This window comes from Neoarius graeffei, chromosome 18 (genome assembly GCF_027579695.1).
Source record: "Neoarius graeffei isolate fNeoGra1 chromosome 18, fNeoGra1.pri, whole genome shotgun sequence".
NCBI classification, from domain to species: Eukaryota; Metazoa; Chordata; class Actinopteri; order Siluriformes; family Ariidae; genus Neoarius; species Neoarius graeffei.
Genome location: NC_083586.1, coordinates 23,455,597 through 23,483,019, shown reverse-complemented (window position 1 = coordinate 23,483,019; position 27,423 = coordinate 23,455,597). Strand labels below are relative to the sequence as shown.

At 42.3% G+C, this 27,423-nt stretch overlaps 1 protein-coding gene across 1 annotated transcript in view; it reads left to right on the top strand.

Moving 5' to 3' along the window:
- Positions 1 to 300: 300 nt before the first annotated feature.
- gaa2 (alpha glucosidase 2) overlaps positions 301 to 27,423 on the top strand; it is a 63,415-nt gene continuing 36,292 nt past the window's right edge. Inside the window, exons 1-3 of the mRNA XM_060898573.1 lie at positions 301 to 470; positions 7,095 to 7,724; positions 23,341 to 23,486. Coding sequence (XP_060754556.1) covers positions 7,104 to 7,724; positions 23,341 to 23,486 — 767 coding nt within the window. The 5' untranslated portion in view covers positions 301 to 470; positions 7,095 to 7,103. The remainder of the gene's footprint in view (positions 471 to 7,094; positions 7,725 to 23,340; positions 23,487 to 27,423) is intronic.

Genomic DNA, 27,423 nt, shown 5'->3' with positions numbered 1-27,423 from the left:
GTTTTATTAAAAAAAAAAAAAGAGTTTGTCCTAGTGAATTTCTGTTGTGTGGGGTGGGGGGGATTTCTGCTTGGGGCCCCACCAGACCCTAGAATCGCCTCTGGTTCTGAACAAGTTAGAGAAAGATTATTAAAATATCCCAATTTTGACCTATTTTTGTCCTACATGCCCGGCACATTACAATTAATAATGGGTGGCAGCCAAGGGGTTAAATGCAGAGGAGGAATTTCACTGTGCATGAATGTACAGGTAACAAAAAGACTGTAAAGGCAAAACAACGTTCTCTCAGCTACTGCATCAGACATGAATGTGCGCAGGAGGAGTGTAGAAGCTGCGGGTGTGAACACACCTACACCTGATCTCACAGGATCAGTGCTGCGGTATTCAGAGGCCAAACTCCTGGGAATAATAACAACAACAACTTCTCTCCGGCATGTAATGTCTGTCAGCTCTTTTTCTTCAGTCAGAAGGTATCATTTCTATTTTAATATAAATGGAAATAAGTGTATAATGTGAGATGGCTGTCTTTCTTGCAGTAGTAATATATCTGAGCGTTAAATCAACTTCACACACGTTTAGCGGATTATTTCTGGAAAAGAGTGAAAGGATGAACACAATGTTTTCAAATCTGTATCTTCACATAGCCAGTCAGTATCAATCAATAAAAGGACAGCTAACAAGAAGCTATCCTGCAGCTCTGATTAGTTTACACTGACTCTGAACGACTTTTTCACCTTAATATCACATAAATATTCCTTTTTATCGATTCGTTTTTGGAGTATTAAATGTTAAGACTTGTATTTTGTAATTTTAACTGAAGTCTACAGTTCACATGTTGGTTAATAACTAGCTAGCTGCGGTGCTAAAGTGAATCGTTTTCGTGACAGGAACCGAAACCATCAGCAAAGATGGACCTCAGCGTCTTAAATCACAAAATAAAAGATGTTAAAATTCATGACGGTAAACGTATATCTATAATTAGGCCCTATAATGAGAGAAATTAGCCTTAAACATTCTTATCCAGGCGGATGTGATGTGTAGTTCACAAACGAGTCGACTCCCTGAACCGAATCTTATAGGCGAACCTTAAGAGTCGACTCTCCCATCTAAAAAGCCAAACGCTGTGTCCGAAATCACTCACTCCTCCCCTACTCCCTATATAGGGGATTACTGTATAGAGGACTATATAGTGAGCTCATTGGTTAAAAAAAAAAAAAAAAAAAGCTTTTATTTACGTTATTACTGTCGCACAATTAAAACGTACCAGATCAGCCGGCTGCTGGGTTTTCAAAATAATAAATACATATGTTTACCAGCTTAAGGTCGGTCCGTATCGTGAAATACCGTGACCGAGGTCAGTATTCCACCATACGGACCGACCTTAAGCTGGTAAATAATATATTAATTTTTTTCTTTAGCAAATTCTAACAGAAAACGAGAGCGCCCGAAAGGGAAAACTGAGCCGAGCCGCCATTTTGAATCCTCATTCACGGCTGTAATGCAAATTGCTTCCTCCTCGGTATACAAGTGCACTTCCATGACAGGAAAACAACTACATTTTGCCGCCTATGTAGTCCCCTATTTATACAAATAGGAGTCATTCAGGATTCAGCCATGTTTTTGCTTGGCGTTAGCAAGCTACAGTTTTTAGCTTTCTCCTGAAATGTTTTCTTTTATTTCTTCTTCCTCAGGGTAGTAAAACTCGCTTTCGCTGTGAACACTGTCGTTATCACTATCGATGCTGTAAAATTAATGCTATTCTACTGAGAAATGCGAAAATAAATGTTGACAAAAATCGCTACTTTGTTCGTTGTTATTGTGAACGAGCGAGTCGCCAGAGGTCCATATCGGTAGCCTGACTAACGCGACTGCAAAGCTCTCCGAGCTATTGGTCTGGCCAAGATATTCAGCCCAACCGTTTCCCAGAGCCCGTGGTTGACCCGCCTCCCTGAAATGCCTCAGTTTGCTACTGGTCGAAGCCAGAAAAGGCTGTGACGAAGCTTAAACCAATCACATCACTCTTTCCTCTGACGTATGCGACGCGACGGAAACTGGGGGCTAACCAGTGTTGCCAGATTGGGCGGTTTTCCGCCCAATTGGGCTACTTTTGATTACATCTGGCGGGGGAAAAATGCATTGGGCGGGTATATACAATTTGGGCTGCTTTTGCCAACAACTGGCGGTTTTTTAATATTGTGAAAACTGCACAACAAACCGTTATTTTATGGTTTAAAAACAATACAAATACAAAATTCAGTATACATCACTCACTCGTATTATGGTCATTGCAGTGAGTTATTCAGTCGCTATAACAACGTGACGTCACATCAACAAACTAGCGTAGTGCGCCGACGCAGAAGCCCGCGCTCTCTCAACTCTGGTATCCTAGTCGTTCTGGGCTCTGTGCTGGTATTCTGGTAGCGAAATAGTCATCATGCCGAAGTGGGGAAAATATAAAAACTTTACAGGAAGGAATGGGAGACCGACCCTGAATTAAAAACCTGGATCGCGCCTGTCCCAGCAGACGACAGCAGGGCTCGTTGCAGAGCACACCTCAACGACGTGCCAAACCTCACGGCGTTGTGTGCTCTTGATCCATGTTAGCTGTCATACTGTAGACTAACAGCTGTAGCGCCATGCGTCTTTCAGCACCCTGGTGGAGAGTGACTGTTCATGTAAATATGGTCTCCATATGGCCTGTGATTTGCTATCTGTAACAGTCTAGATATTTCTGCAGTGTCGAGTAAGGCCACAAGAGGGTGGCGCCTACTTTTTTGTATCGTGTATGCACTATCTTGTTCTCCCCTGCCACACGGACTTCCATTCTCTTTCTTACGCTTATATTCTCTTGTAAGTGGTGATAGTATCAGCCTATGCGATCCTACGCATGTATGGGCCCTGTCACACTACGACGTTCTCACCAGCGTTCGAGTAACGTGTTGCGAAACGCAGAGGAACGTCGAGAACGTTAGAAAAAAGTTACAAGAAAGTTAGACGAGCGTCGGCAAACGTTGGGGAACGTCGAGGGACGTCGGCGAACGCTGAGGGTGAAAAATAGTTTTTGGTGTGCACAAAAATTCAGGACGTTCTATCAAAACGCTACTTACACGTTAGAGGAACGTTACACGAAAGTTTGCGGGCGTTACTCGAACGTTACTCGAAAGTCAGGACGTTCCCTGGACGCTAGGCGGACGCCGGCCCATCAGGGTCGAGTGTCCAGCGCGTGCCTAGCGCTTGGGTAACGCTTGCCTAACGCCTGTGTAACGTCCATCGAACGTCTGTCCAGCGTGTCGCCAACGTTTTTCAGCGTTCGTCAGCGTTCGCCGAGCGTTCTTAACGCTCATGTAACGCTCTTTCAACATCTTTCTAACGTCTGTCAGCGTTCTGAATTTTTCCAGCGTCTGTGTAACGTCCAGAACATTACCTGGACGCAAGGCAGACGCTACCCAAATGCTATGATAACGCTATCAAAGCGCTGTGGACGCTATGAGAACGCTAGGTTTTGCTGCTATTTTGGACCACAAACGTCGCCTGACACTGAGGGAACGTTGGCTGAGCGTTACCCAAACGTTACAAGAACGTTACAACATCGTTGACCTAGAAACTTAATTTGAAGAACGTCGACGTTCCCCGGCGTTTCTCAAATTTTTAAAAACGCAACCAAACGTCGAACAAAATGCTATAGTGTGACAGGGCCCTAAGACTAATAAACGCAAATACCGTTGAGATCTGGCAACTTAAGCCTTTGGGCGGGATTTTATTGGATTGGGCGGGTTTCAAACTGTGACTGGGCTGGAAACTGTCACTCTCATCTGGCAACACTGGGGCTAACTGGTAGATTAAACTCTTACCGAAGCCGGTCGGGAGCAAGGCGAAAACGGCCTTCCTTTCAATAAATACCTCCAGGGCTGCTCTTTGCTCCGTTTTCAATGAGAACTTGCTCCATGTTCGTAATGTTTCTAGTGAATGAAGCGCTTCCGGCATAGATTCTGTAAACAATCTATGGCTTCCGGTCGCAGTTCTACTACGTCAGTGCCTTGAACACGCCTCTACCCAGGGCCGTTGGAGATGCTCAAAGTTGATTGGCTCTCGATTTTTCGGGAGCTTGGAAGAGCTGTAGATAGCTTGCCTGGCCAGACTAAGCTCGCAACAGGCCCTCGTGTTGCGTCACGCTTAGGATGGGCGGGCCCAGGCTACCATATCGTAGGATACAGACCCGCTCGCCAGCCAATCAGAGCGCAGGATTTGATGGAAACCGGACCGTGAAAAAATAAGAGCATTTATTTTTTTCGCAGTCTGGTTTCCATCAAATCCTGCGCTCTGATTGGCTCGCGAGCGGCCCGGAATCCTACAATCCAGACCCCGGTTACGGACCTTTAACGACTCGCTCGTTCCTGTGAAGAATCTCAGTCATCCAGGTACATAGTAATCTGTGGTTGGTAGAAGAGAGCAACTGGACTTGCTTGAAGATTCTTGAAGACGTTTCGCTTCTCATCCGAAAGGCTTCTTCAGTTCTGTCTGACTAATAGGGAGTATCAAGTATTTATCCTCTCATGGATCATCATAGAATCCGAATCAGAATGCTGATGGCTGCATTGTAGGTGGCTGATAAAAGATGTCATAGACACCCACCTCTGTTCACTGATGGTCGTTCCAGGTTGGCAAAAATGAACGATCCTCTCTGGCTAAGATGTCTGCCAGTTTTCTGGAAGATATGTTTCTACACACTTTGGGATGAGATCCCTTCGACTGGTGCGGGAGTATGAGAGGACTTCCAGAAAACTGGCAGACATCTTAGCCAGAGAGGATCGTTCATTTTTGCCAACCTGGAACGACCATCAGTGAACAGAGGTGGGTGTCTATGACATCTTTTATCAGCCACCTACAATGCAGCCATCAGCATTCTGATTCGGATTCTATGATGATCCATGAGAGGATAAATACTTGATACTCCCTATTAGTCAGACAGAACTGAGGAAGCCTTTCGGATGAGAGGCGAAACGTTTTCAAGAATCTTCAAGCAAGTCCAGTTGCTCTCTTCTACCAACCACAGATTACTCGCTCGTTCACAACAACGAACAAAGTCATGATTTTTTTTTTTTTTGGTCAATATTTATTTTCACATTTCTCAGTAGAATAGCATTAATTTTACAGCATGGATAGCGATAACGACAGTGTTCACAGCGAAAGCGAGTTTTACTACCCTGAGGAAGAAGAAATAAAAGAAAACATTTCAGGAGAAAGCTAAAAACTGTAACTTGCTAACGCCGCGCAAAAACATGGCTGAATCCTGAATGACTCCTATTTGTATAAATAGGGGACTACATAGGCGGCAAAATGTCGTTGTTTTCCTGCCATGGAAGTGCACTTGTATACCGAGGAGGAAGCAATTTGCATTACAGCCGTGAATGAGAATTCAAAATGGCGGCTCGGCTCGGTTTTCCCTTTCGGGCGCTCTCGTTTTCTGTTAGAATTTGGTAAAGAAAAAATAAATATATTATTTACCAGCTTAAGGTCGGTCCGTATGGTGAAATACCGTGACCTCAGCCTTGAATACTGACCTCGGCCCAGAGGGCCTCGCTCAGTACTTTCAAGACCTCGGTCACGGTATTTCACGAAACGGACCTCCCAGCTGGTAAATAACATTATTTATTTATTTATTTATATATATATATATATATATATATATATATATATATATATATATATATGCGTGTGTATTTTTGTGATAAATCCATATTATACTGAGTGCATTTCCCACATTAATCAATAGAAAGTAGCTGCGTCTTTCAGTTCTTTTAAATCAAGGCTGAATACTTTCTTCTTTGCCGCTGCCTTTTATTAAATCAAATTTGAGACTTTTTTTAATTTGATTTCTTTCAGTGCGACCACAATGCATGATGGGATATATTGCTTGGTTAGTGACCATCGGTTGTACACTGTTTTCCGTGATGCATTGTGGGATACTTTGAGTGCGCTATATAGGGTGTAAATAATCCTCACTAAGGTTTCGGACAGCACTACAAAATGGCGTCCTCGCTATATAGTGAGGAGGACACAGGGACGAGATCCTTTTTGCTGAAGATTCATCATCACTTCACCTTTCAGACCCTCAACAGAATGCATTCTGATTGGTCAGAAGGTGTTGATTAATTTTCTATAAAAGCAGCTCTGAAAGTAGTTCCGGCTGCAAGGCAAATCACAGGTTTGTATTAATGCGCTTGTATATTAATAATAAATTGGTTAAGCCTAAGTCACAACCAGACGTACGATTTTTTGGCCATGCGATTTTTGGCGTTTCCCAAATCGCTGCTTTTTTTTTTTTTGTTCATGGAGAAAGACGCACGTTGGCCGTAAGTTTGTCTTGCAACCTGAAAAAAACGTAAGCGCCCGTAGAGTTTGTTTGACACGACAAAGAACCTCTGCGGCCGGTCTACGGCTCGAAAATCAGCACGTCACACGCGCGCCCTCCGTGCGTTTCTTGTGTTTTTTGCACGTAGACCGGCCGTAGGAGCACATACAGCCGGTTGTGACCGAGGCTTAAAAGTGTGTGTGGTTGTTGATGTGGTGAAGTGTTGTGTCAGGAGAAATGTGTTTGTGTAACGTTAACGGAAGGAAGGAAGGAGTCTCCAGTGTCAGCGCTCTGTCCCAGTCAGAGGTGAAGCTGTTCTTTAACCTGAGCCTAACTCACATCCATGTTTGTGAAATCTTTCTATCAGTCATGTGGATTATATCACGGGACGCTCAGGAGGCGGATCATAATCCAGCGATCATGTGACCATCTGTGGCAACACGATGACACGAGGATATGATTGTGACTTCCTCTTCTTCCTGCTTATGAGTGTTTCTATGACTTTCAACACATCTGCAGCTGACAATGAGGCACAGATGTGGGAATATGTGATGTAGTGCAGGGAATCAGACACTTGGGGGCGGTCTAGGAAAAACATGCAGCGTTTTATTAAAAATCACAACAATTACAAATTATATATATATATTTTTTTTATCAAGCACATCATATTCCTGTCAGTTTGTGCTGAATGTTGTGTAAACGTTGTTCTGATTTTAACTCTGTTTCTGTGTCTCTGCTTCAGCTCCACACCATGGTGTCGTATAACAGACTGACCCCGGAGGAGTTGCACTTCTCTGGCGTGCCCTTACTGCAGCCTCAGGATGATTCACAGGACAGTGAGCTGACGGTGGATGATGCAAAGCACCCCCTGCTGGCCCGGAGGCCTCACTGCTCTGTCACTGCTGCCCTGTTGACCCTCGGAGGCTTTATCCTTGTTGTCCTCGGTGTCTGGTTACTCGGAACCGTGCTTTGGCTGCATAGTAGCTCTTCAGTAGGAATCCACCGCCCTCCGTCTCCTGTGGCTCCACCCAGCAAGGGCGTGGTGCAGGAAAACCGAACGCAGCCAGAATCCTGCTCTCTTATTCCAGAATCCTGGAGGTTTGACTGCTATCCGGAGAGAGACGTTGTGGTGACGGAGGATATGTGTCACGCCAGAAACTGTTGCTTTACACAGTCAGGAAATGAGAAGACCGGCGTCCCGTGGTGCTTTTATCCACCAGATTTTCCATCGTACACGTTAGTGGCTGTTAACGACACCGAGACGGGATTGACTGGGAAACTGGTTCGTACTCAGAAGACATATTACCCGAAAGACATCGAGATCCTGAAGCTGGATGTACTGTATGAGTCGAACAGCAGACTGCGTGTAAAAGTGAGAGCTTTGGTTTTTGTTTCTGTTTGCTATCTCATCTTATTATCTGTAGCCGCTTTATCCTGTTCTACAGGGTCGCAGGCAAGCTGGAGCCTATCCCAGCTGACTACGGGCGAAAGGCGGGGTACACCCTGGACAAGTTGCCAGGTCATCACAGGGCTGACACATAGACACAGACAACCATTCACACTCACATTCACACCTACGCTCAATTTAGAGTCACCAGTTAACCTAACCTGCATGTCTTTGGACTGTGGGGGAAACCGGAGCACCCGGAGGAAACCCACGCGGACACGGGGAGAACATGCAAACTCCACACAGAAAGGCCCTCGCCGGCCACGGGGCTCGAACCCAGGACCTTCTTGCTGTGAGGCGACAGCGCTGACCACTACACCACCGTGCCGCCCTGTTTGCTAGCTCTAGTCATAAATTCATTAGTTAATCCATAGCATATGGGGAAAATTTCAAAGTTCTGCTTGTGTGATTTATGGCCCTTTTCCACTACCCTTTTTCAGCTCACTTCAGCCTGACACGGCTCGCGTTTCGACTACCTCAGAGCAGCACGACTCAGCTCGCTTCAGCCCTGCTTAGCACCCAAAACTCGCACGGTTTTGGAGTGGGGCTGAAGCGAGCCAAACTGAGCCGAGTGGGGCTAGGGGCGTGAGCAGACACTCCCCTGTGCACTGATTGGTGAGGAGGAGTGTCCTCACATGCCCACACACGCCCCGCGAGCACGCTGGGATCTGTAAACACCGTAAACCCGGAAGAAGAAGAATTACGAATTACGAGAATTTCTGAAGCCTTATGCGCCTCGCCTCATCTATACGCTCTTGCCAGTATCTGTCCGCGTTGTCGGTGACAACAAGCCACAGCACCAAGACCAGCAACACTAACGACTCCATGTCCTCCATGTTTATTGTTTACTATCCGGGTCGTGAGACTACCGCTTAAAAGATCACTGATGTCACTGTTTGCGCCGCCTAACGACATCACCTGACGTCCACCCACTTTCGCTAACTCCACCCAATGTGTCCACCCACTTCCAGCCAGCACGGTTCAGCGCGGTTGTAGTCGAAATGCAACTCCAGCAGCCCCACTCAGCTCGACTCAGCCCAACTCCGCACCACACGGCTCAGCCCGACTCAGCCGCGTTGGTAGTGGAAAAGCGGCATTAGTTACCGAGAAACCAAACTGAGGCTGAAAAGTCGTAGCGAGCATAATATAATGATGTACATCAAGCTAGTGAGCTAGCTAAGTGCATTAATACAGATTGTATATCCTTTTCTAAAAAAGAAGTGTGTGAGGTAAAACATCGCATTTTTGCACACGTCAAGTTAGTTAGTTATGGCTGGGGTTTTGCCCAAACTGTTAATCACATCATCAGTTTTTCTCTGGCTGATCAGACACAAGGTACAGCACCACTCTTGCCAGAGCAGTTGGGGGTTAGGTGCCTTGTTCAAGGGTACTTGAGCCAGTCCTGCTGGTTCAGGGAATCGAACCAGCAACCTTTTGGTCCCAAAGCTGTTTCTCTTACCATTTGGCCATAATAATTTAATAATTTGTATAGAGCCATTTACATACAATGATCAAAAGCACTTTACAATGTCAAAAATAAATATCAATACAACCAATTATTTTAAAAAAATACAGTAGCTAAAAATATATACAGTGGCGCTTGAAAGTTTGTGAACCCTTTAGAATTTTCTATATTTCTGCATAAATATGACCTAAAACATCATTCGATTTTCACACAAGTCCTAAAAGTAGATAAAGAGAACCCAGTTAAACAAATGAGACAAAAATATTATACTTGGTCATTTATTTATTGAGGAAACTGATCCAATATTACATATCTGTGAGTGGCAAAAGTATGTGAACCTCTAGGATTAGCAGTTAATTTGAAGGTGAAATTAGAGTCAGGTGTTTTCAATCAGTGGGATGACAATCAGGTGTGAGTGGGCACCCTGTTTTATTTAAAGAACAGGGATCTATCAAAGTCTGATCTTCACAACACATGTTTGTGGAAGTGTATCATGGCACGAACAAAGGAGATTTCTGAGGACCTCAGAAAAAGCGTTGTTGATGCTCATCAGGCTGGAAAAGGTTACAAAACCATCTCTAAAGAGTTTGGACTCCACCAATCCACAGTCAGACCGTTGTTACCCTCCCCAGGAGTGGTTGTCCAACAAAGATCACTCCAAGAGCAAGGCGTGTAATAGTTGGCGAGGTCACAAAGGACCCTGGGGTAACTTCTAAGCAACTGAAGGCCTCTCTCACATTGGTTAATGTTAATGTTCACGCATCCACCATCAGGAGAACACTGAACAACAATGGTGTGCATGGCAAGGTTGCAAAGAGAAAGCCACTGCTCTCCAAAAAGAACATTGCTGCTCGTCTGCAGTTTGCTAAAGATCACGTGGACAAGCCAGAAGGCTATTGGAAAAATGTTTTGTGGACAGATGAGACCAAAATAGAACTTTTTGGTTTAAATGAGAAGCGTTATGTTTGGAGAAAGGAAACCACTGCATTCCAGCATAAGAACCTTATCCCATCTGCGAAACATGGTGGTGGTAGTATCATGGTTTGGGCCTGTTTTGCTGCATCTGGGCCAGGACAGCTTGCCATCAGTGATGGAACAATGAATTCTGAATTATACCAGCGAATTCTAAAGGAAAATGTCAGGACATCTGTCCATGAACTGAATCTCAAGAGAAGGTGGGTCATGCAGCAAGACAACGACCCTAAGCACACAAGTCGTTCTACCAAAGAATAGTTAAAGAAGAATAAAGTTAATGTTTTAGAATGGCCAAGTCAAAGTCCTGACCTTAATCCAATCGAAATGTCGTGGAAGGACCTGAAGCGAGCAGTTCATGTGAGGAAACCCACCAACATCCCAGAGTTGAAGCTGTTCTGTACGGAGGAATGGGCTAAAATTCCTCCAAGCCAGTGTGCAGGACTGATCAACAGTTACCGCAAACGTTTAGTTGCAGTTATTGCTGCACAAGGGGGTCACACCAGATACTGAAAGCACAGGTTCACGTACTTTTGCCACTCACAGATATGTAATATTGGATCATTTTCCTCAATAAATAAATGACCAAGTATAATATTTTTGTCTCATTTGTTTAACTGGGTTCTCTTTATCTACTTTTAGGACTTGTGTGAAAATCTGATGATGTTGTAGGTCGTATTTATGCAGAAATATAGAAAATTCTAAAGGGATCACAAACTTTCAAGCACCACTATAAATAAACTCCAATAAAAGATAAAATAAGTAGTACCGCCACTAATAATAAAATTCATAAATGAAATCAAAATGCAGCGTAAACAAATGCATCTTTAACTTCTGTTTAAAACACAAAGTTATTTAATTTCGCAGAGACAAGGAGGAAGGCTGTTCCACAAAGTTGGTGCGGTGTAGGTAAAGGACCTGGCACCCTGTGTTTTTACGCATGATCTCCCGAGGAACTGCTAACGTAAACAGTATGAGCCATGGCTTCCCCCCAAACGCATGAGGGACATTCCACGTCAATTCAACCGGGGCCCGCGCACTTAGGTCTCAAAAAATTCTGAAAAAATCACCAGATGTACCCATGTTACCTAGGAGAAACACTGTAAATGTATTTGAATGTAAGATGTATACATGTTACAGCCAGTTTTACTGGGGGGGGGGTCAGTTTTGTTCAGACTTTTTTTTTTTTTTGTCAAAGTTCACAAGCCCATAGCTCAAAAACTAAACCATGTAGGAGGCTCAAATTTTGCATGCTGGTACATAAATAGGAATAGTACGTAGCAAAACTGTCATTTTGGGTCTGGATGATCCTGCATGGTCACAGCACTCCCTCAAAGATGATCAAAATTTTATTGGAGTTTTTGGCTGGGCTCTGTTTAGGCCTTCAGAAGACATATTTTTACCCAACATAGGCTCTTTATTTTTTTCCCCTTATTGAGATAAGTAGAAACGCTCTCAAAAAAAGCAATAAATGGAAAGGAAACTCTATCAGTGTTTGAACAGAAGACCTCACAAGTCTGACAAATCATTTTGGATGTCATTTTCAGAGCACCGTAACACCTTGTTAGCCTGGGAAATCCCATGCTGCTTTGCAGAATCGTTCCGATCTGAAAAGACAGCATGGAAACTATGGTCTAAAGGCTCGCCTGAGTTAGGGAGCCAATCAGAGAGTGGGGAGGGGTGGAAAGACGGTGACGTGTACTACTCGACAAACGGAAGCTTATAGTTTATTTGGGACTGTTTACGGATCACATTTAACATGGCGGCGAGCGATACAAACCAAACTTTCGATCAAGCTTTAGACACTGTTTTGAATAGTTTAGAGCAAAAGTTTGTTTTAAAAAAAGAACAGCGTTTGGCGTTAGTCTTTCTTCGCCTCTTCGTCGCTCTAACTACGTCACCGGGTACAACTGCCATGATTGGCCATGGGCTACGTATACGCCAAATGATAGACATTCGCAACGTCCAATAAGCGGCCGTTGACAATCGTAAACCACACCTCCCCTACGAGAAATTCAATAGGCGGATTCCAGACCATATTTCACTTGTGATATGGTCTGGTGTTAACCAGACTAACACCTTGTGGGAATGTGCGCAGATTTTTAAAATATTTTTTTCTTTATTCTCCATGATCCCTTCTTTTTAAAAACACCAATTTGGCTTGTCTTACTCGAATCTTTCTTTTTTATTTTCCATCCTGAACATGGGCAAAATGCACCATTGAGAGCAATATGTTTTCTATAACATTAATGTAAAGAGTAAATAACCAAAGGCCAATTTTGCCCTGACATGATCACCTTAGAGCGCCCGTGCAGGGGTGGAGGGATCCTTTTCAATTTCAATGATTCAGTGACTCAATATTGAGAGTAACCACAGGTGCCCCTAAAATCACTGAATCATTGAAATTGAAAAGGATCCCTCCACCCCTGCACGGGCGCTCTAAGGTGATCATGTCAGGGCAAAATTGGCCTTTGGTTATTTACTCTTTACATTAATGTTATAGTCGGCCTGCCAAGACCCTAAAAAAACCTTTTGATGGCATTTTTTGTTAAAAGTTGGCAACCATGCCAGAAGTTATCAGCATGGACTAAGATTTCAGAATCACCCGGTTGCCAACATGGAACTTGACCTTTAAGGTGTAATATAGAGGTCCAAAGGTCAACCGAGGTCAAATATCAGTTTTGTTTTTTTTATTTTGTGATGTGCTTTCATAAAATACAAATTGTTTGCCATAGATATTGGATAATTAGTACCTGGGGGATAGGAAGTTCAAATATATTGATGAATTATATGGATTAATACAACCCCAATTCCAAAAAAGTTGGGACAAAGTACAAATTGTAAATAAAAACGGAATGCAATAATTTACGAATCTCAAAAACTGATATTGTATTCACAATAGAACATAGACAACATGTCAAATGTTGAAAGTGAGACATTTTGAAATTTCATGACAGTAACACATCTCAAAAAAGTTGGGACAGGGGCAATAAGAGGCTGGAAAAGTTAAAGGTACAAAAAAGGAACAGCTGGAGAACCAAATTGCAACTCATTAGGTCAATTGGCAATAGGTCATTAACATGACTGGGTATAAAAAGAGCATCTTGGAGTGGCAACAGCTCTCAGAAGTAAAGATGGGAAGAGGATCACCAATCCCCCTAATTCTGCACCGACAAATAGTGGAGCAATATCAGAAAGGAGTTCGACAGTGTAAAACTGCCAAGAGTTTGAACATATCATCATCTACAGTGCATAATATCATCAAAAGATTCAGAGAATCGGGAAGAATCTCTGTGCGTAAGGGTCAAGGCCGGAAAACCATACTGGGTGCCCGTGATCTTCGGGCCCTTAGACGGCACTGCATCACATACAGGCATGCTTCTGTATTGGAAATCACAAAATGGGCTCAGGAATATTTCCAGAGAACATTATCTGTGAACACAATTCACCGTGCCATCCGCCGTTGCCAGCTAAAACTCTATAGTTCAAAGAAGAAGCCGTATCTAAACATGATCCAGAAGCACCGACGTCTTCTCTGGGCCAAGGCTCATTTAAAATGGACTGTGGCAAAGTGGAAAACTGTTCTGTGGTCAGACGAATTAAAATTTGAAGTTCTTTATGAAAATCAGGGACGCCGTGTCATTCAGACTAAAGAGGAGAAGGACAACCCAAGTTGTTATCAGCGCTCAGTTCAGAAGCCTGCATCTCTGATGGTATGGGGTTGCATTAGTGCGTGTGGCATGGGCAGCTTACACATCTGTAAAGACACCATCAATGCTGAAAGGTATATCCAGGTTCTAGAGCAACATGTGCTCTCATCCAGACGACGTCTCTTTCAGGGAAGACCTTGCATTTTCCAGCATGACAATGCCAAACCACATACTGCATCAATTACAGCATCATGGCTGCGTAGAAGAAGGGTCCGGGTACTGAACTGGCCAGCCTGCAGTCCAGATCTTTCACTCATAGAAAACATTTGGCGCATCATAAAACAGAAGATACGACAAAAAAGACCTAAGACAGTTGAGCAACTAGAATCCTACATTAGACAAGAATGGGTTAACATTCCTATCCCTAAACTTGAGCAACTTGTCTCCTCAGCCCCCAGACGTTTACAGACTGTTGTAAAGAGAAAAGGGGATGTCTCACAGTGGTAAACATGGCCTTGTCCCAACTTTTTTGAGATGTGTTGTTGTCATGAAATTTAAAATCGCCTAATTTTTCTCTTTAAATGATACATTTTCTCAGTTTAAACATTTGATATGTCATCTATGTTCTATTCTGAATAAAATATGGAATTTTGAAACTTCCACATCATTGCATTCCGTTTTTATTTACAATTTGTACTTTGTCCCAACTTTTTTGGAATCGGGGTTGTATGTATATTTAGAAATTATATGGCCATTATTATTGTGGTATGAATAACACAAAACGTTTTCTACAGTGACTGAATAACAAGACTGTATGTCAACAGATTGTTTCTTTATTTCAAGGCAAGAATTCAAATTCAAATGTGATTACAGACTGCATATTTTTGTAGTATGTTCAATTTTATGTATTTGTAGTAGTTGTGTAGCGTTGCACTTATTGTTGCTGTTATTGCAAAAAGGTTGTCTCATCCTTATCATGTTCCATCCCTGCAGTGTTTAAACATCCATCTGCATCACAACCACATGCAGGTATACAGGGCTGTCCATTCTTCAGGCAACTGCAGGCATGTGTACGACACTTGGTTCTACAACCACATGTTATCAGTTCTAAGCAACTATGTGGAACTGGAGGCTTCCTTTGCCACACAGCCACCAAGTGTTGGTCTACCACTTTCCAACCACCTGTCTCCTCAGGGCTTTCATTACCTCGTCAGACTGCAGCCATACCTTTGCCTGATGATTTGCACGTGCAAGATGCAATGCCAATGCATCACTCGTTGGCGGTAACATGTCAAGATTGCTTCATCTCAATAATCATCTGACCTTGTGCTCACATGAGAAACATAAGAAGTCATTATTTTTCTATGGAGTCTGTGAATTGGATGGCCAAAGCAAAGTCGCTGGTGAGCCAAGGCAAGGCAGATTTTATTTATATAGCACATTTCATACAGGCAGCTTAATGTGCTTCACATAAAACAAAAGAATAAAGTGAATTGGGTGACCAGGGTGAAAATTTAAAATTCGGTTTAAGTTAATTTTATGTTAATAAGCTATGATGTGTCTTGGCGAAAACCAGTTCGAATTATACATTTCAGAATGTCCAAGGCTGACTGGCCACAGTCGCTCCATGATGAGCTAAATCAAGCATCCCAATATAAAGTCTTGAGCATATATTATATTATATTATCTCATCTCATTATCTCAAGCCGCTTTATCCTTCTACAGGGTCGCAGGCAAGCTGGAGCCTATCCTAGCTGACTACGGGCGAAAGGCGGGGTACACCCTGGACAAGTCGCCAGGTCATCACAGGGCTGACACATAGACACAGACAACCATTCACACTTACATTCACACCTACGGCCAATTTAGAGTCACCAGTTAACCTAACCTGCATGTCTTTGGACTGTGGGGGAAACCGGAGCACCCGGAGGAAACCCACGCGGACACGGGGAGAACATGCAAACTCCGCACAGAAAGGCCCTCGCCAGCCCCGGGGCTCGAACCCAGGACCTTCTTGCTGTGAGGCGACAGCGCTAACCACTACACCACCGTGCCGCCCCTATATTATATTATATTACCACTGGAATCTGAAACCTCAGACCCTGCTGATAATTAATAACACGGTTGCCAGCTTTTAAAAAGAATGCCATGAAAATACAACCCCACAAAAAGACGAATCAGAACATCCTCGCTTCTGTTTTTTTTTATTATTATTATTATTATTATTATTATTATTATTATTAATTTTCAAATTTGACATTAAAGTACAAATATGACTTTGGCAACCACTGAAGTCTGGAACTTCAGACCCTACTGATGACTTCTAGCATAGTTTCCAACTTTTAAAAAAAGAATAGCATGTAAATAGATCCCCCCAAAATGGACGAACCACCCATTTAATTTATTTATTTTACTTTTTTACCTTCAAATTTCACCTTAAATTTGAAATATGATTTTGGCAACCACTAGATTCTGGAACCTTAGACTTTATTGATAACTTCTAGCATGGTTGCCAACATTTGAAAAAGAATTCCATGAATATAAGGCCCCCAAAAAAGACTAACCATAAAATGCATTGTTTTTGACCTTTTGACCTTCAAATTTGACCTTAAAGGTCAAGTTCCATGTTGGCAACCGGGTGATTCTGAAACCTTAGTCCATGCTGCTAACTTCTAGCATGGTTGCCAACTTTTAACAAGACTTTGCCATCAAAAGTTTTTTTTAAGCACTTTTGCTGCCATTGGCTGGCCGACTATTATAGAAAGCATATTGCTCTCAATGGTGCATTTTGCCCATGTTCAGGGTGGAAAATAAAAAAGAAAGATTCGAGTAAGACAAGCCAAATTGGTGTTTTTAAAAAGAAGGGATCATGGAGGATAAAGAAAAAAATATTTTAAAAATCTGCGCACATTCCCACAAGGTGTTACGGTGCTCTGAAAATGACATCCAAAATGATTTGTCAGACTTGTGAGGTCTTCTGTTCAAACACTGATAGAGTTTCCTTTCTGTTTATTGCTTTTTTTGAGAGCGTTTCTACTTATCTCAATAAGGTGAAAAAAATCAGGAGCCTATGTTGGGTAAAAATATGTCTTCTGAAGGCCTAAACAGAGCCCAGCCAAAAACTCCAATAAAATTTTGATCATCTTTGAGGGAGTGCTGTGACCATGCAGGACCATCCAGACCCAAAATGACAGTTTTGCTACACACTACTCCTATAAGCGAATTGCGAATCTCGGCCCGTGCAGTGCATTATGGGATCGCTAATTTTTTTGGCTACAAAACAGCACTTCAAAATGGCGAAAAGCAGTATTGACAACTACGATTTAGATCAGTTTAAACTCTGGAAAGTTGACGATTTGAAACGGTTTTGCAGTCGTCGTGGACTGCCTGCGACACTGACAATTCATTTGTAGCCTATCCTTTATACAAAATTTTATCTTAGGCCTACATTGTCTAGACCAGGGCTTTTCAAAGTGTGGGGTGCGCCTCCCCTGGGGGGCGCCAGAGTTCTTCCGGGGGGGTGCAACGTGAGGAAACATAAACCAGAATAAGTTACTATTACGGATATTTAGTGAACTTCAGCTAGCCTTTGCCAGAGACAAAATGGATCGATTTTTAGTACCTAAAGCTACAGTGAGTGAGGAGACAGAGTCTGGGCCAAGCAAAAAAAACAGACCCTCCAGGATTTCGCGATGTTGCGATTTGCAAATTCAACCAATCCCCGCGAATTCAGGGCGGTGTTGCAATTATATCCAATCACCGCAACCTTCCCGCAAATTTGACCAATCGTTGGCGTCGTCTTGAGGTGACGTCGACAAACTACCTTCCGCCTTACTTCCGTGTATACGTTCAAGAGAAGCAGCATGCGCTCAGCGTTGCCAGATTGGGCGGTTTTAAGTGCATTTTGGCGGGTTTTGAACATATTTTGGGCTGGAAAACGTCAGCAGTATCTGGCAACATTGCATGTGCGAGTCAGTGTTTATATAGGCTTAAATTCTGTTACTGAAAGTGTGTTATGTTTACAGTGAAGGACTGTGTGCACTTTATATTATTTTTTTTACTTAATACAAGAAATTAATGGATGCCAACATTTTTGCCAAAATGGTATTTTATTTTCCATTGTTTAGGCAGCTTCAGCATCATACTGTGAGATTCTGTTCAAATTGTTGTTGTTTTTTTTCTTCTATGAAGCCTGAGCCATTTATTTTATAATTATGACTTGTCCAGGGTGTACCCCGCCTTTCGCCCGTAGTCAGCTGGGATAGGCTCCAGCTTGCCTGCGACCCTGTAGAACAGGATAAAGCGGCTAGAGATAATGAGATGAGATGAGTTTATAATTATTGTTTAATTTAGTCTTCAGGAGAGACTGCTTGCACACAGTACTAGTATTAATAGTTTTTTTTTTTTACATGAAAGCTGAGGCATTTATATTATATTTTAAGGTAACTTCATGTTGTGCTGTGAGGTTCTCTGCACTTTAACTTTTGAACCAACAGGTGCATTTGGATAAGTAAAGCCTATTTTTCTGCATTTTTGTAGTCCTGGTAATCTTTTATATTGGTAAAGTTGTTTTATAGGACCATTTCTCAGTGTCTTTGTTTTTTTAGTCAATAGTTTTTCGGTAATAACTTAATATTTAACATATCACTCAATTTTAATCACAAAAAGAGAAAATCGCAACAATTTCTCCCAACTTTCACTTTCTCCCGCAATGTAATCGCAACAAAAACCTAAAAAACACTGCAACTTTCATCACAATTTTTTGGAAAATCCCCCGCAACATCAGACATTTTAGCCCGCAACAATCACAAAAAAGGCCCGCGGAATCCTGGGGGGACTGAAAAAAGAAGGAAGTCTGACCACGATTATTTAAAGTTTGGATTTTCATGGACTGGATCTGAAGATGCTCCACTGCCACAGTGTGTTGTCTGCCAAGAGGTGCTAGCTAACGATGCTATGAGATGTTTAAAATGTGTAAAACAAGATGTTTTAAAAAGAAAAGCGCAGATGTTTAAAATGTGTAAAAAATAAAAATGTGTACAACAACCATTTTTTTTTTAAATATGAATGGAACATTAAGTATAGCAACAACAAAAATTGTGAGGGGGGGCGCTGTTGTTTATTTGCTCTCTGAGGGGGGGCTCACTCTCCCACACTTTGAAAACCCCTGGTCTAGACTATACACACATACATGTGTGTATATATATATATATAATATGAATACATCTACTGTTAATTATATAAAGTAATCTAAGCCTGCTTTAATCTGTAGGCCTCCTGAATATAATCTATATGGCCCTTATTATGGGACACGAAGGTGGGCGATATTACAGTAAGATGGAAAGATGTAGTAAACCTGTAGGCCTTTTCTGCATAATAACTACGTAATATTTTGTTAGAATTGCCAAAAATAAATGACAAACTAAATATCTGAACAAACTTACAACTTTTTGCCATCTTTTACGTCCTTCTGGGTCTTTTTTTTTTTGGTTGGAAATGTAATCAAAACAAACGGAGGTTCACATTTACATGACCCGTCTTCAGATGTAGGCCCAGTACAACTGTGTGTTTTCTTCCACCGCTTAAGTTTATAACTTCCGTTAGTACATTGGTAAAAAGCACAGTGTGCACCTGTCATAGTTTTACAATTCGCTTAAGGTCTTTAAGCCATTCGCTATAAAGCTTTAAAGTTCACGGTCCGCTACCTGTCTTCCTATAGTAACTTCAGCGTCTCGGTAGTTCGTTTGGTAGCCGAAATAGTTGACCTAGAAAAGCCGCGCATGTGTACAAGTGTTGCGCACTTCGCTTATTTATGTACCAGCATGCAAAATTTGAGCCTCCTACATGGTTTAGTTCTTGAGCTATGGGCTTGTGAACTTTGACAAAAAAAAAAAGAGTCTGAACGAAATTGACCCCCCCCCAGTAAAACTGGCTGTAACATGGAAAGTATACATCTTACATTCAAATAAATTTACAGTGTTTCTCCTAGGTAACATGTAATCTGGTTAACACCAGACCATATCACAAGTGAAATATGGTCTGGAATCCGCTTATTGAATTTCTCGTAGGGGAGGTGTGGTTTACGATTGTCAACGGCCGTTTATTGGACGTTGCGAATGTCTATCATTTGGCGTATACGTAGCCCATGGCCAATCATGGCAGTTGTACCCGGTGAAATAGTTAGAGCGACGAAGAGGCGAAAGACTGTAACGCCAAACGCTGTTCTTTTTTTTTAAAAACAAACTTTCACTCTAAACTATTCAGAACAGTGTCTAAAGCTTGATCGAAAGTTTGGTTTGTATCGCTCGCCGCCATGTTAAATGTGATCCGTAAACAGTCCCAAATAAACTACAAGCTTCCGTTTGTCGAGTAGTACGCGTCACCGTCTTTCCACCCCTCCCCACTCTCTGATTGGCTCCCTAACTCAGGCGAGCCTTTAGACCATAGTTTCCATGCTGTCTTTTCAGATCGGAACGATTGTGCAAAGCAGCATGGGATTTCCCAGGCTAAGGTAACATGGGTACATCTGGTGATTTTTTTTTTTTTTCAGAATTTTTTTGAGACCTAAGTGCGCGGGCCCCGGTTGAATTGACGTGGAATGACCCATGACAAAAATGAAACGAATGTTTGTCTATGAGCCGTGGTGTTTTTTCTGTATACTTGAATACGACTCAAATGTTTCCTTCCTCTTGACATGTATAACTGTGATGTGATTACCAGGGATGTGATTTTTCCGTGAATTCGCGGAATTCCGCTTTTATTCACCTCAAAATTTGAAAAAAATAATTTTTTTTCTGATTTTTCGCTCAAAAATCCGCATTCGTATCCTATTCGTTCCGACTTTCAGTAATTCCGTCATTGAGATGAAACGAGGTACGTGATTGGCCTATCGCTCTGTAACAACCAATGAACGCGCTTGTTAGATAGCTGTACGTAAGCTCGCTTCAAACAAAGAGTTGAAAGATGGCAGCCTCCGTGATCGATCGTAAAGATGCAAATCGAGTTAAAGAAATCGACAGAATAGTGAAAAACAAGTTCCGCTGGGAATGGTTGGAGAAAGAGGTTGCTACAGACGTTGGACATAAGACTGTGAGACATTTGTTCAGCAATTTCGTTCTTTGGGGGGAGGGCAGAGGTCTCTGGCTGCCAAGTTTGGGGATGCTGGGACCTCCCCTGCCCGAGCTACGAGCGTGCAAAGTTGGGCTGGAGCCCGGGATAGAAACGAAACCTAAGCGGAGCGCCGCGGCTCGCCTCGGGGCGAATTACGTCCCGAGGCGCGGGGCTAGCGCGTCCTGCCCATGCTGGTTCTTTGGGGGGAGGGCAGAGGACTCTGGCTGTCAAGTTTGGCGATGCTGGGACCTCCCCTGCCCGAGCTACGAGCGTGCAAAGTCGGGCTGGATAGAAATGAAACCTAAGTGAGTGAACACAGTAGTTTTGAATATCCTTAAGTGAGTGAACACTGGGGTTCTGAATATCCTTAAGTGAGTGAACACTGTGGAGTTATGATTATCCTTTGGTGAGTGAACACTATAGAGTTATGTATATGAAGTTGACATTGCTAGAGTAGAAACTGCAGAAAAAAGTGACTGATCTGCTGGAACTGGACATGGATGCTCGCATCTTTTTTTTTCTTTGAGAGTTCCTGAAGACGTGTGGATGAATTCTTATGTTGCATCATGTTTGTTTGAAAAGGCACATTTAGGTATGTTCAACTTCTACAGTAATTGAAAGTATAAATTTTGTTTTTCCTTATACAATTTTCTATTTATTCTAATGCAGATGATTTAATTTAGAATGACATTTTTAGGTTTCATGTTTTGGCTTTTTGTCAGTTAAGAATCATTGAATTTGCTATAGGGGCTCAGAGTTGCATGTTGACCATTAAATTGGCTTGAATTTGTTAATCATGACAAGTTTTTTCTTGTGTGTTTGCTTGCCATTTTAGTACAATTTTTAAGTCAGAAAACCCCAGAACCCAGGAGCTTCGGGGGGCTTCGCCCCCCTTGTCCCCCCACCAGGGCGCTGCCCTGGACCAGCTGGGGGCCTGCGGCCCCCAGACCCCCGGCTAAAATTTTCAGATAATTTCACCAGCCCCAAATCACATCCCTGGATTACATGTTGTGCTCACAGGACAGCATTAACCTGTAAATATTCTTCAGTTCACTGCATGAGAGCAATTTGTTCACACTAGGGCTGCGTACCGGTACTGTACCGTGAAAATCGATTCGGTACAGGTCCAAAATACCGGATCATGAAGTACCGGTACTGTACCGATATAAATTTACACCAAGTATCATATGCTTATTTTGTGACTGAAGATGCATAAATACTTCCACAAAGACGGAAATTTAGCACTGGAAAAGACGTAAAATGCCGCACTGAAACTTGAAATCAGAGCCATCTTTGATTTGAGATCCTCTCACCACAGTCTCACGAGACATTGCGAGAGCTTGGCTGATCCAGCGTTCTGATTGGTCAAAAGCAGGTCAGCCGTTTTTCCTTTGCTGGCATTGGCGGGCTTTGTTGCTTTGTGTAATTTTGCCGCACAAGTTAAAGGCCGCAGAGTGAATTTGTTTGTCATGCCACGTGGGAAGACCAGTAAGGTCTGGGATCACGTAACAAAGCTTTCAGGGGGCCAGAACGCAAGTTATCTCGCTGTGAGACAACTTATGACTTTTTGTCCCAAGTTAACCAAGTGTGAGACTGAGAGAGCGACTGAGAAGTGAGGTAGGAAACCTAGTTATGTTCGGTTTTCTTTGAATAAAGATACTGACAAGTTGTCAACAGTTTATTAATGTTTGTCGTTATTGAAGAAGTTCAGAAGAACACATTAATTTGTCAAATTGACCTGTACCTAAACCTCTGTACCTGTACCTGATGTTACGTTTAGGTACGCAGCCCTAGTTCACACTGTCATCCGTGTATCCGGAGAGTTAAACACTACATCCACTAGGGGGCAGTGTAGAGCTGAGACATCCCTGAGTCTCTATCAGCTTCATCTGTGCTCCATTTCTCCAGAATTTTTCACATTGTCGCACGTTTCCATGTCGACTTCTAAAAGCGTAGCAATTTCCCACCGACTAACAAAGCATTTTAATTTTTTTTCTTCACTCTGATGCAGACGTAACTGTGCACAAGCTGTACTCTCTCTTCTCTGCGCTGTTGTTGTTGCAGCACGTCTCTCTGGTGCTGATGTGATGTGATGTGATGTGATGTGATGTGATGTGATGTGATGTAACGTCACGCTACAGTGCCCACACTTGTTTATTTTGGTTTTGCTCCATTCTGACACTGATCATTTTCGGCGCTCTAAACGATCCCAGGAAACATGTAGCAGCTGTTGTGTGATCATGTATTCAGTGTATTCGAAACAAGAGTAATAAAATTAATCCAGTAATGTGATGTTTTGATGATTCGTTTTATTGTTTTAGTCGGCACCATCTCTGTTCCTCAGATCACAGATCCAGCACAGCAGAGGTTCGAGGTTCCTATAGATGTCCCTGCGGTGGAAAAACGAGCTGCAAGTCCCCTGTATACAGTCGAGTTCTCCACACAGCCGTTTGGGATTATTGTTAAGAGAACGCAAAGTGGAGCTGTGCTGTAAGTACGTGAAGGAAAGAAATGTGAAAAGAAAACATTACCAGTAAGGAATAATTGAGAAATGTTTATAGGTGAAAGTGAAATGGAGAAATTTCCTGTTTCTACACAATAGTGACAGTTTATTAGGAATTTACTGGCTGCACTACAGCAGTGCTCTGGCACAATAAAATAATTCAGTTAGGGGTTAGACTGTGTGTGTTACACTAAGACTACGTTCAGACTGCACCCTGAAACGACCCATATCCGATTTTTTTGCCCATATGCGACCTGTATCCGATTTGTTATTGACAATCTGAACGACACAGATCCGATTTTTTCACATGCGACCCAGGCCGCTTGGATATGTGGTCCTAAATCCGATGCATATCCGATATTTTCACATGCGACTGCAGTCTGACCGGACAGGTCGCATTCATGCGACCTACACGTCATCAACAAGAGACAAACGTCACTATTCTGCGTTGGCTAATCCCGCCTCTTTGGTGGAAAACAACAACATTTGTACAGTTTTCAGAATTTAAATAGACTTTTATAGAATTGATCAAGCTAATGGTGGATTTGGTAGGGACCTGGATGTTGATCTGTTAGCCTGATTAAATAAAACAGTTTCTATAACTGATTTATAACTTAAACCATCCTGTATTACAAGATTGTTCTGGAAATTTCCAGTAATTTGACACCTTCGGTCTCATTAGTCTGCTGCCCACATTAATCAGATTATTGTGTGAGTTCCGCCGCCGCCACAAAAACCACATCGCCAGGTCTCGCCTCATCTCCATAGCAAACTGCGCTGGTGTTTCTGCACCTTGAGCCAGCGCTGAGAGAAGTTGCAGAATTCAGCTGGCTATAAACAATCTAAATAAATATTTATAAAAATGTAGAAAAAGTTTATTAATATGATGAAATAAGGGCGGCACGGTGGTGTAGTGGTTAGCGCTGTCGCCTCACAGCAAGAAGGTCCTGGGTTCGAGCCCCGGGGCCGGCGAGGGCCTTTCTGTGTGGAGTTTGCATGTTCTCCCCGTGTCCGCGTGGGTTTCCTCCGGGTGCTCCGGTTTCCCCCACAGTCCAAAGACATGCAGGTTAGGTTAACTGGTGACTCTAAATTGACCGTAGGTGTGAATGTGAGTGTGAATGGTTGTCTGTGTCTATGTGTCAGCCCTGTGATGACCTGGCGACTTGTCCAGGGTGTACCCCGCCTTTCGCCCGTAGTCAGCTGGGATAGGCTCCAGCTTGCCTGCGACCCTGTAGAAGGATAAAGCGGCTAGAGATAATGAGATGAGATGAATATGACGAAATAAATATGTGCAAATTATTAAGCCTGAATTAAGAGTTTGGTAATACAGCGGCCGTATCCCAAATGACTGCCTACTGAAGCTCGAGTGCACTATATAGAGTTTAAACATCCATTACTTCCTAGTAACATGTAGTGCACTTATATAGAAATTATAGAAATATAGAGAGACATTTAGGAGTCAACCCTCGTTACCAGGCTACACGTTTTCATTTCAGTTCAGAAACAAAAACACACACGAGACCTCACACTTTAACACTAACCAGATAATTAAACAAACCAACAAACAAAAAGAAATCATTAAACTTGAAGAGTGCGCTTTTTTTGTTTACGTATTACGTAGATGTGCTTATTACGTGTCAATTTGCGCATGTGGGACACTTTTGAGTCGTTTTCCGTTCATATTGGAGATCGCATACAAGTCTCATATAATTGGTAATGTGAACAGCCTAACAAAAAAATCGGATTTCACAACAAATCGGATATGGGTCGTTTCAGGTTGCAGTCTGAACGTAGTGTAAATGCACTACTGTGTTACTGTTGAGCGTGCATACTATACTACTATGCTATACCACACTGTTAGGCTACACTATATTAATGAACAGTTATTCACCGAAGGCGAGGTGAATATCCGTGAATAATAAGCGAGCGGAAGTCGATTTGGCTGGCGTTGAGTGGTATATCAGATATATTTCATTCATCTAGCATGATATTGAACGAGCTGAATGGAATATATCTGATATACCATGAAAAAAGCCATGATTATTATTATACATTCTTATCAGGTATTCAACACATCTTTCTCTTTCAAAATTCTCTCAAACTCTTCCATATTTAATGAAGCAAACCTGGCAGCCATGTTTGTTTATAGACCGTCTCAGCTGCTCACTAGTGCAGAAGTTTTACATCGCCGACGAGTGACGTCATGTTGTCTTGACAACCATGCAATATCGTAAACCATATTCACCGCTTGTTTCCCATTGGATAGAGTGGCGTAATACACGTAGGATAAGCGATATGCTAACAATATTGCATGCTATCAAACCAAATGAATGAAACCCGCTAGAAGGGAATAGAACACATGTTTTTATTCCATCAAAAAAGTGTCCTGTATATATAATAAATGTTATTTACCAGTTGGGAGGTCCATATTGTGAAATACCGCGACCGAGGTCTTGAAAGTACTGACCATACGGACCGACCTTAAGCCGGTAAATAATATATTTTTATTTTTTTCTTTACCAAATTCTAACAGAAAACGAGAGCACCCGAAAGGGAAAACCAAGCCGAGCCGCCATTTTGAATCCTCATTCACGGCTGTAATGCAAATGGCTTCCTCCTCGGTATACAAGTGCACTTCCCTGGCAGGAAAAAAAACCTACATTTTGCCGCCTATGTAGTCCCCTATTTATACAAAATTGAGTCATTCAGCCATGTTTTTGCTCGGCGTTAGCAAGTTAGAGGTTTTTAGCTTTCTCCTGAAATGTTTTCTTTTATTTCTTCTTCCTCAGGGGAGTAAAACTCGCTTTCGCTGTGAACACTGTCGTTATCGCTATCCATGCTGTAAAATTAATGCTATTCTCCTGAGAAACGCTGGCAAAACTTTATAAGATTTTTTTGATAAAAATCTTATAAATGTTGACACAAATTGCTACTATGATTGTTGTTGTGAACGAGCGAGTCGCCAGAGGTCCATAACTGGGGTCCGTACCATAGGATACGGACCCGCTCGCCAGCCAATCAGAGCGCAGGATTTGATAGAAACCGGACTGCGAAAAAAAAAATTCCCGATATTCACCGAGCTTGAGGCGGGTAATTGTTTTATTTTAAAATATATATCATATTAAAAAGTCATTTGTTTCAAATTTCAAAAGCGGCATGCAAATGTAATAAAGGCACGGCGCAGACTTGTATCACTTATCTACGCCGAGTCACATTAAATATGTTGTTTTGAAATTGATAAAATAAATCCCAGTTCCACCTTACCTTTGAATAGTTTTCGACGAAACTTTGTAGCATCTTTAGTGCTTTTAGGAACCGCGTTTTCTTTCGGGCCATCCTTAAAAAAAAATCTGTTTCCTGTCCACCAGGTGAGCAAAAAAATTTTCAGTCGGGAGAGAGGGATTTTTTTTTTTTAATGTATGGGTGGATAAGAAATCGCAATGCTGTGTTTGCGTTTTCTTTCAGTACTTTTTTATTACAAAAGCAGACACATTTAATAAAATATGACGGTTTAATCAACTGAAACTTGTACAAAAACTTTAAGTTAGCATTTTAAATGCTGACTGCAACATTTGCAAAACTTTTACAAAGGTACTTAAAATGTCCGACACACGGACTTTTTGTAGTTCTAAATCGAGCGTTAGGCCGAGTTCGGATGAAATTACACTATTAAAATGATCACTGAATGATTTGTTTTTCTGAATCTTTACTATTTTGTTGTTCGCTAGAATACCATTTTGCGATTTCACACTTAAGCGAATGTTTGAAAACTCCGGATCTCCTTCCTTCATGGTGGCTGCCATTTTTTTGTGCCGCACGGTGCATGCGCAGAGCTGATTCGACAGGGCTTTCCACAAGCGCCGGCTGCCGGCCATACACCCGACTACACAATTAAGTCCAGCCGGCTACTTTAATGACTATTAT